At 73.7% G+C, this 9,850-nt stretch overlaps 1 protein-coding gene across 1 annotated transcript; it reads left to right on the top strand.

Annotated features, from left to right (window-relative positions):
- The first annotated feature begins 3,204 nt into the window (after window positions 1-3,204).
- Window positions 3,205-9,248, top strand: ZNHIT1 (zinc finger HIT-type containing 1). Its single transcript, XM_064440227.1, is given in 6 exon segments — window positions 3,205-3,310; window positions 3,403-3,573; window positions 4,488-4,567; window positions 5,440-5,488; window positions 5,491-5,539; window positions 9,069-9,248. Coding segments are annotated over 6 exon segments (393 nt in total). The 5' UTR covers window positions 3,205-3,288; the 3' UTR covers window positions 9,091-9,248.
- The last annotated feature ends 602 nt before the right edge of the window (window positions 9,249-9,850 follow it).

Below are 9,850 nucleotides of genomic sequence, written 5' to 3'. Positions count from 1 at the left end.
TCAGGCCAAGGCAGGACCCTGAGGGGACACGGGCCCCCCCCGACCCCCCCCAACCTGGGAACACACGGGGACCCCCCCCATGGGAGCCCCCCGCCCCCCGTGGGAGCCCCCCATGGGTACCCCCGCCCCCGTGGGAGCCCCCTGCCCCCCGTGGGAGCCCCCCGCCCCCCGTGGGTGCCCCCTGCCCCCCGTGGGAGCCCCCCGTGGGTACCCCCCGCCCCCCGTGGGAGCCCCCCGCCCCCCGTGGGTGCCCCCTGCCCCCCGTGGGTGCCCTCCGTGGGTACCCCCCGCCCCCCGTGGGTACCCCCCGCCCCCCGTGGGAGCCCCCCGCCCCCCGTGGGTGCCCCCTGCCCCCCGTGGGTGCCCTCCGTGGGTACCCCCCGCCCCCCGTGGGTGCCCCCCGCCCCCCGTGGGAGCCCCCCGCCCCCCGTGGGTGCCCCCCGCCCCCGTGGGTGCCCCCCGTGGGTGCCCCCCCGCCCCCCGTGGGTACCCCCCGTGGGTGCCCCCCCGCCCCCCGTGGGAGCCCCCCGTGGGTACCCCCGCCCCCCGTGGGAGCCCCCCGTGGGTACCCCCCGCCCCCCGTGGGTACCCCCGCCCCCCGTGGGAGCCCCCCGTGGGTGCCCCCCGCCCCCCGTGGGAGCCCCCCGCCCCCCGTGGGTGCCCCCCGCCCCCGTGGGTGCCCCCCGTGGGTGCCCCCCCGCCCCCCGTGGGTGCCCCCCGCCCCCCGTGGGTGCCCCCCGTGGGTGCCCCCCGCCCCCCGTGGGTGCCCCCCGCCCCCCCGTGGGAGCCCCCCGTGGGTACCCCCCGCCCCCCGTGGGAGCCCCCCGCCCCCCGTGGGTGCCCCCTGCCCCCCGTGGGTGCCCTCCGTGGGTGCCCCCCGCCCCCCGTGGGTACCCCCCGCCCCCGCGGGTGCCCCCCGTGGGTGCCCCCACCTGCACGGAGTAGTTGAAGCGCCGCGCCGAGCGCAGGAACCGCTCGTAGCCCTCGGTCGCCTCCGTCGCCACCGTCAGCACCAGCAGCTGCTCTGGGGGGGGCGCGTCACCCCGGGACCCCCGACCCCCCCCCAGCGACCCCCGACCTGCCCCCGGGACCCCGACCCCACCCACTGACCCCCGACCTGCCCCCGGGACCCCCGACCCCACCCACTGACCCTGACCTGCCCCCGGGACCCCCGACCCCACCCACCGACCCCCGACCTGCCCCCAGGGACCCCCGACCCCACCCACCGACCCCCGACCTGCCCCCGGGACCCCCGACCCCACCCACTGACCCCCGACCTGCCCCCGGGACCCCCGACCCCACCCACTGACCCCGACCCCCCCCAGCGACCCCCGACCTGCCCCCGGGACCCCCAACCCCACCCACTGACCCCCGACCCCCCCCCACTGACCCCGACCTGCCCCAGGGACCCCCGACCCCACCCACTGACCCCGACCCCCCCCAGCGACCCCCGACCTGCCCCCGGGACCCCCAACCCCACCCACTGACCCCCGACCCCCCCCCACTTGACCCCCCCGACCTGCCCCCGGGACCCCGACCCCACCCACTGACCCCCGACCCCCCCCCAGCGACCCCCGACCTGCCCCCGGGACCCCGACCCCACCCACTGACCCCCGACCTGCCCCAGGGACCCCCGACCTGCCCCCGGGACCCCCAACCCCACCCACTGACCCCGACCTGCCCCCGGGACCCCGACCCCCACCCACCCACCCCCGACCCCCCCCAGCGACCCCCGACCTGCCCCCGGGACCCCCGACCCCACCCACTGACCCCCGACCTGCCGCCGGGACCCCGACCCCCCCCCACTGACCCCGACCTGCCCCCGGGACCCCCGACCCCACCCACTGACCCCCGACCTGCCGCCGGGACCCCGACCCCCCCCCACTGACCCCGACCTGCCCCAGGGACCCCCGACCCCACCCACTGACCCCCGACCCCACCCACCGACCCCCGACCTGCCCCAGCGACCCCCGACCTGCCCCCGGGACCCCCGACCCCCACCCACTGACCCTGACCTGCCCCCGGGACCCCGACCCCCACCCACTGACCCCGACCTGCCCCAGGGACCCCGACCCCCACCCACCGACCCCCGACCCCCCCCCAGTGACCCCGACCCCCACCCACTGACCCCGACCCCCCCCAGCGACCCCCGACCCCACCCACTGACCCCCGACCTGCCCCAGGGACCCCGACCCCCACCCACCGACCCCTGACCTGCCCCAGGGACCCCGACCCCCACCCACTGACCCCCGACCTGCCCCAGGGACCCCGACCCCCACCCACTGACCCCTGACCTGCCGCCGGGACCCTGACCCCCACCCACTGACCCTGACCTGTCCCAGGGACCCCGACCCCCACCCACTGACCCCGGTCCCTCCCCACCGACCCCGACCCCCACCCACTGACCCCGACCTGCCCCAGGGACCCCGACCCCCACCCACTGACCCCCGACCTGCCCCAGGGACCCCGACCCCCACCCACTGACCCCCGACCTGCCCCAGGGACCCCCGACCCCCACCCACTGACCCCCGACCTGCGCCAGGGACCCCGACCTGCCCCCAGCACCCAGACCCCCACCCACTGACCCTGACCTGCCCCCGGGACCCCGACCCCTCCCCACTGACCCCGACCCCTCCCCACTGACCCCGACCCCTCCCCACCGCCCCCTCCCCCCATCATCCCCCCGAGACCCCCGCCCCCTCCCCGGTGCCCCCTGACGCCCCGCCCCCCCGGAGCCCCCTGACCCCGTGACCCCGCTCCTACCGGGCTCGGGGGGGCGGTGGGGGGCGGCGGGGGGCGGCAGCGGCCCCACGAGGAGGAGGAGGAGGGCGAGGAGCGGGACGAAGGCGGCCGGCGGGGCCATGGCGGGACGGCGCGGCACGGGCCGCGGGGGGGCGTGGCCGATGGGGGGCGTGGCCCCGCGCCGGCCCCGCCCCGCCGCCCGCCGGCCAATCCGCGCCCGCCGCCCCGCCCACCGCCCCTTCCCCGCCGGCCAATCAGCGCCAGGCGGGCGGGGCCAAGGCGGCCGGCTGCCACGTTTGCCGGCGGGAAACCAAAAAACAAAAGGGGGCGGGGTCTGGCGGGGAAGGGGCGGGGCGGGGGCGGGGTCTGGAGGGAGGCGGGCGGGGCGGGGCGGGGAGGGGGCGGGGGCAGTCGAGCGCGCCACAACCAAAATGGCGGCGACGGCGCCTCACGTAAGGGCGGAAGTGAGGGTCGCTGTGACCGGAAGTGGCCTGCCCTGAGGCGGAAGTGGCGTCCCGTGAGGCGGAAGTGGCTCTGCGGGCCGCCATGGGGGAGAAGAAGGCCTCAGGTAGCGGGCGGGGGGCGCCGGGGGGTCCCCGGGGGGGGTCCCGGGGAGGGTCCCGGGGGGTCCCGCAGCCGCGGTGACGGTGGCGGTCGCAGGGCGGGTGCCGGAGGCGGCCCAACGCCGCGTCCTGGATCGGGCGACGCGGCAGCGGCGGCTGAACCGGCAGCTGGAGGCGCTGGAGAACGATAACTTCGGCGACGACCCGCAGGCGGGGCTGCCCCGGCCCGGGAAGCGCCTGCCCCACTTCGCCGACACGGCCGAGACCGGTGCGGGGGCCGGGGGGCGCCGGGGGAGGCGGGGGGCTCTGGGGGTGGGCGGGGCTGCGGGGGGATTCAGGGGTCTCTGGGGGCCGGGGGTCTCTGGGGCGGGGGGTCGGGGGTCTCTGGGGGCGGGGTGTCTGGGGTCTCTGGGGGCCGGGGGTGTCTGGGGTCTCTGGGGGCGGGGTGTCTGGGGTCTCTGGGGCGGGGTGTCTGGGGTCTCTGGGGCGGGGTGTCTGGGGTCTCTGGGGGCCGGGGGTCTCTGGGGGCGGGGGGTCGGGGGTCTCTGGGGTCTCTGAGGCAGGGGGTGGGGGTTCGGGGGTCTCTGGGGGCGGGAGGATCCGGGGGTCTCTGGGGGCGGGAGGATCCGGGGGTCTCTGGGGGCCGGGGGTCTCTGGGGGTGGGAGGATTCGGGGGTTTCTGGGGGCGGGGGGTCGGGGGTCTCTGGGGTCGGGGGTCTCTGGGGTCGGGGGTCTCTGGGGTCGGGGGTCTCTGGGGTCGGGGGTCTCTGGGGCGGGGGGCTCTGGGGTCTCTGGGGCGGGGGGCCGGGGGTCTCTGGGGGCAGAGGTGTCTAGGGTCTCTGGGGCGGGGGGCCGGGGGTCTCTGGGGGCCGGGGGTCTCTGGGGGTGGGAGGATTCGGGGGTTTCTGGGGGCGGGGGGGGGGTCTCTGGGGTCGGGGGTCTCTGGGGTCGGGGGTCTCTGGGGGTCGGGGGGTCTCTGGGGTCAGGGGGCTCTGGGGCGGGGGGCTCTGGGGTCTCTGGGGCGGGGGGCCGGGGGTCTCTGGGGGCAGAGGTGTCTAGGGTCTCTGGGGCGGGGGGCCGGGGGTCTCTGGGGGCCGGGGGTCTCTGGGGGCTGGGGTCTCTGGAGTCTCTGGGGCGGGGGCCCCCCAGCCTGAGGTCGCAGCGGGGGGGGCGCGGCCGCAGGGAAGAAGAAGAAGAAGACGCGGGGGGATCACTTCAAGCTGCGCTTCCGCAAGAACTTCCAGGCGCTGCTGGAGGAGCAGGTGGGGGCTGGGGGGGTCCCAGGGGCTCGGGGGGGGGGGCGGCCGGGGCTCTGGGGGGGCTCCAGGGGGTCCTGGAACTTGGGGGGGGCTTTGGAAGGGGGGCTTCAGGGCTTGGCAGGGTCTCGGGAGGAGCAGGTGGGGCCCTGGGGCTTTGGGGGGGGTTTCTTGGGGTGGGTTTTGGGGGTTCCCAGAGTGAGTTTTTGGGTTTTGGGGGGGTTTTGGGGGTCCTGGGTTCAGTTTTGGGGCTTCTTGGGGCGGGGTTTGGGGTCCTGGAGTCAGTTTTGGGGCTTCTTGGGGGTGTTTTTGGGGGTTTCTGGGGTCAGTTTTGGGGTTTCTTGGTGGGGTTTGGGGGTCCTGTGGTCAGTTTTGGGGGTTTGGGGGGTTTCCAGGGTCAGTTTGGGGTTTCTTGAGGGGTTTGGGGGGTTCCCGAGGTCAGTTTGGGGGGTTTCTTGAGGGGTTTGGGGGGTTCCCGGGGTCAGTTGGGGGGTTTCTTGAGGGGTTTTGGGGGTTTCCAGAGTCAGTTGGGGGATTTCTTGAGGGGTTTTGGGGGTTTCTTGGAGGGTTTTTGGGGGTTTCTTGAAGGGTTTTGGGGGTTTCTTGAGGGTTTTGGGGTTTCTTGAGGGGTTTTGGGGGTTTCTTGAGGGGTTTTGGGGGTTTCTTGAGGGGTTTTGGGGTTTCTTGAGGGGTTTTGGGGGTTTCTTGAAGGGTTTTGGGGGTTTCTTGAGGGGTTTTGGGGGTTCCCGGGGTCAGTTTTGGGCCGCCAGGTGCTCCCTTACGGTCCGTTTTACCCCGTTTCAGTGCTCGGGGGGTGGGGTTGCCATTCGGGCGTCGCGGGACCTTTGGGGCGCCGCTGACCGACCCCCCCTCCCCAGAACCTGAGCGCGGCCGAGGGTCCCACCTACGTGTCGGCGTGCGCCGGCCCGGCGCCCGCTACTGTTCCAGCCGCTGCCTCGGCACCCACCACGACACCCGGTATTGGGGGGCGCCGGAGGGGGGCCGGGACGCCCGGTCTATATCTCCACGGCTAGTTAGCAAATCATCCGCCGGTGCCCGGGTTAAATCTGGGGCTGGCTCAACGCGGTGGGGGGGGCTGGGAGCCCCGGGACACCCGGTATTGGGGGGCAGATGAGCTGTGGGGCACCCAGTACAGAGGGGGTGCTGGGGGGTGGGCCGGGAGCCCCAGGACAGCCGGTGTTTGGGGGGAGGGGAGGCCTGGGACACCCAGTTATGGGGGGGAGGGGAGTCCCAGGACACCCAGTATTGGGGGGCAGATGAGCTGTGGGGCACCCAGTACAGGGGGGGCGCTGGGGGGGGGGGGGGGCCAGGAGCCCCGGGACAGCCGGTGTTTGGGGGGCGGGGAGCTCTGGGACACCCAGTTATGGGGGGGAGGGGAGGCTCAGGACACCCAGTTATGGGGGGGAGGGGAGCCCCGGGACACCCAGTATTGGGGGGCAGATGAGCTGTGGGGCACCCAGTACAGAGGAGGTGCTGGGGGGGGGGGCCGGGAGCCCCAGGACAGCCAATGTTGGGGGGGCGGGGAGCCCCGGGACACCAAGTTATGGGGGGAGGGGAGCCCCAGGACACCTGGTATTGGGGGGCAGATGAGCTGTGGGGCACCCAGTACAGAGGGGGTGCTGGGGGGTGGGCCGGGAGCCCCAGGACAGCCGGTGTTGGGGGGGCGGGGAGCTCTGGGACACCCAGTTATGGGGGGGAGGAGAGCCCTGGGACACCCAGTATTGGGGGGCAGATGAGCTGTGGGGCACCCAGTACAGAGGAGGTGCTGGGGCGGGGGGACCGGGAGCCCCGGGATAGCCGGTGTTGGAGGGGAGGGGAGGCCTGGGACACCCAGTTATGGGGGGGAGGGGAGCCCCAGGACAACGGGTGCTGGGGGAGGGCGTGCTATGGGGGTGGGGTGTCCGGTATGGGGGGGGCCTGAGCCCCCGGACACCCGGTATTGGGGGGCAGATGAGCTGTGGGGCACCCAGTACAGAGGGGGTGCTGGGGGGTGGGCCGGGAGCCCCAGGACAGCCGGTGTTTGGGGGGCAGGGAGCTCTGGGACACCTAGTTATGGGGGGGAGGGGAGCCCCGGGACACCCAGTATTGGGGGGCAGATGAGCTGTGGGGCACCCAGTACAGAGGGGGTGCTGGGGGTGGGCTGGGAGCCCCAGGACAGCCGGTGTTTGGGGGGCAGGGAGCTCTGGGACACCCAGTTATGGGGGGGAGGGGAGGCTCGGGACACCCAGTTATGGGGGGGAGGGGAGCCCTGGGACACCCAGTATTGGGGGGCAGATGAGCTGTGGGGCACCCAGTACAGGGGGGGGCGCTGGGGGGGGGGGGGGGGGGGCCAGGAGCCCCGGGACAGCCGGTGTTTGGGGGGCAGGGAGCTCTGGGACACCCAGTTATGGGGGGGAGGGGAGGCTCAGGACACCCAGTTATGGGGGGGAGGGGAGCCCTGGGACACCCAGTATTGGGGGGCAGATGAGCTGTGGGGCACCCAGTACAGAGGAGGTGCTGGGGGGGGGGGCCGGGAGCCCCAGGACAGCCAATGTTGGGGGGGCGGGGAGCCCCGGGACACCCAGTTATGGGGGGAGGGGAGCCCCAGGACACCTGGTATTGGGGGGCAGATGAGCTGTGGGGCACCCAGTACAGAGGGGGTGCTGGGGGGTGGGCCGGGAGCCCCAGGACAGCCGGTGTTGGGGGGGCGGGGAGCTCTGGGACACCCAGTTATGGGGGGGAGGAGAGCCCTGGGACACCCAGTATTGGGGGGCAGATGAGCTGTGGGGCACCCAGTACAGAGGAGGTGCTGGGGCGGGGGGACCGGGAGCCCCGGGATAGCCGGTGTTGGAGGGGAGGGGAGGCCTGGGACACCCAGTTATGGGGGGGAGGGGAGCCCCAGGACACCCAGTATTGGGGGGCAGATGAGCTGTGGGGCACCCAGTACAGAGGGGTTGCTGGGGGGTGGGCCGGGAGCCCCAGGACAGCCGGTGTTGGGGGGGCGGGGAGCTCTGGGACACCCAGTTATGGGGGGGAGGGGAGGCTCGGGACACCCAGTTATGGGGGGGAGGGGAGCCCCGGGACACCCAGTTATGGGGGGGAGGGGAGCCCCGGGACACCCAGTTAGGGGGGGGAGGGGAGGCCTGGGACACCCAGTTATGGGGGGGAGGGGAGCCCCAGGACACCCAGTATTGGGGGGCAGATGAGCTGTGGGGCACCCAGTACAGAGGGGGTGCTGGGGGGTGGGCCGGGAGCCCCAGGACAGCCGGTGTTTGGGGGGCAGGGAGCTCTGGGACACCCAGTTATGGGGGGGAGGGGAGGTTCGGGACACCCAGTTATGGGGGGGAGGGGAGCCCTGGGACACCCAGTATTGGGGGGCAGATGAGCTGTGGGGCACCCAGTACAGAGGAGGTGCTGGGGGGGGGGCCAGGAGCCCCGGGACAGCCGGTGTTTGGGGGGGCAGGGAGCTCTGGGACACCCAGTTATGGGGGGAGGGGAGCCCTGGGACACCCAGTATTGGGGGGCAGATGAGCTGTGGGGCACCCAGTACAGAGGAGGTGCTGGGGGGGGGGGCCGGGAGCCCCAGGACAGCCAATGTTGGGGGGGCGGGGAGCCCCGGGACACCAAGTTATGGGGGGAGGGGAGCCCCAGGACACCTGGTATTGGGGGGCAGATGAGCTGTGGGGCACCCAGTACAGAGGGGGTGCTGGGGGGTGGGCCGGGAGCCCCAGGACAGCCGGTGTTTGGGGGGCGGGGAGCTCTGGGACACCTAGTTATGGGGGGGAGGGGAGCCCCAGGACACCTGGTATTGGGGGCAGATGAGCTGTGGGGCACCCAGTACAGAGGGGGTGCTGGGGGGTGGGCCGGGAGCCCCAGGACAGCCGGTGTTTGGGGGGCGGGGAGCTCTGGGACACCCAGTTATGGGGGGGAGGGGAGCCCCAGGACACCCAGTATTGGGGGGCAGATGAGCTGTGGGGCACCCAGTACAGAGGAGGTGCTGGGGGGTGGGCCGGGAGCCCCAGGACAGCCGGTGTTGGAGGGGAGGGGAGGCCTGGGACACCCAGTTATGGGGGGGAGGGGAGCCCGAGGATACCCGGTATTGGGGGGCAGATGAGCTGTGGGGCACCCAGTACAGGGGGGGCTCGGGGGGGGGGGGGGCCTGGGAGCCCCAGGACAGCCGGTGTTTGGGGGGCAGGGAGCCCTGGGACACCCAGTATTGGGGGGCAGATGAGCTGTGGGGCACCCAGTACAGGGGGGGCGCTGGGGGGGGGGGGGGGGGGGGGGCCAGGAGCCCCGGGACAGCCGGTGTTGGGGGGCAGATGAACCCTGGGGCACCCGCTTTGGGGGGGGGGGACACACACAGCTGGTATGGGGGGGGGCATGCCCGGTATGGGGGGTGGGGGCCAGTTTGGGGTGCCTGGTACGGGGGGGGACATGTACCCTGGGACACCCAGTTTGGGGGGACACACACAGGCAGCCCCCCCCAGCCCATCCCCTCGCCCCACAGGTGCCTGAAGTGGACGGTGTGACGGGGACGGCGCTGTCACCCCTCGGGACGATAACGGGACCCCCCCCGGTGTGACCCCCCCAACCCCCCCCCCCCGCCATCCCCCGAGGGGGGTGTGGCCCCCTGCAGGGGCGGGAACAAGATGGCCGACTCCGAGAGCCCCTTTTTTTGAGCAAAGACTTTGGTTTTTGTGGCGGTGGTTTTTTTTTGTTCCCCTACAGAAATTCCTCCCGGTGGGCGGGGCCGAGCCGCCGCCGCCCCTTTAAGATACATCGGGGTGGGGGGTGGGTTTTTTTGGTCTACGGACAAATATTCCTGAAATTGAACCCAAAATAGCCGATGGCAGCCACCCCTTTAAGGAGGGCTGGGGAGAGGACGGACGGACGGACGGACAGGCAGGACCGGGGCCCTTTAAATAGAGAAGGGGGGGGGGGGGAGGGGGGGGGAAGGAGCCTAAAAAAAATAGCCAACTGTCCCTTTAAGAGCGAGCGGCTGCACCCATTGGCTGCCTGCCGGTGATCCGACATGGCTGCCTTCGCCAGGCCCCGCCCATGGGGTGTGCTCTGCCCCACCCCGGGCTGCGATTGGCTGCGTGGCTGGGGCCACGCCCCTTTCCAGAGGCAGGCCACGCCCCTCGCAGGGTATTTTGTGTCCCCCCGGACAAATCCGCGCCCGCCCCTTTAAGAGTCCGGGGGCGTGGTGCCCTCCCAGGGGCCGCTTCCTGTGACGTCACAGGCCGTGAGGGGCGGGGCTCGCCGCAGCCAACCAACGCGCTTGACTCC

The sequence above is a fragment of the Phalacrocorax carbo genome, unplaced genomic scaffold (genome assembly GCF_963921805.1).
Source record: "Phalacrocorax carbo unplaced genomic scaffold, bPhaCar2.1 SCAFFOLD_277, whole genome shotgun sequence".
NCBI lineage: Eukaryota > Metazoa > Chordata > Aves > Suliformes > Phalacrocoracidae > Phalacrocorax > Phalacrocorax carbo.
Note: the sequence above shows the minus strand (reverse complement) of the source record. Positions and strands in the feature narration are given on the sequence as shown.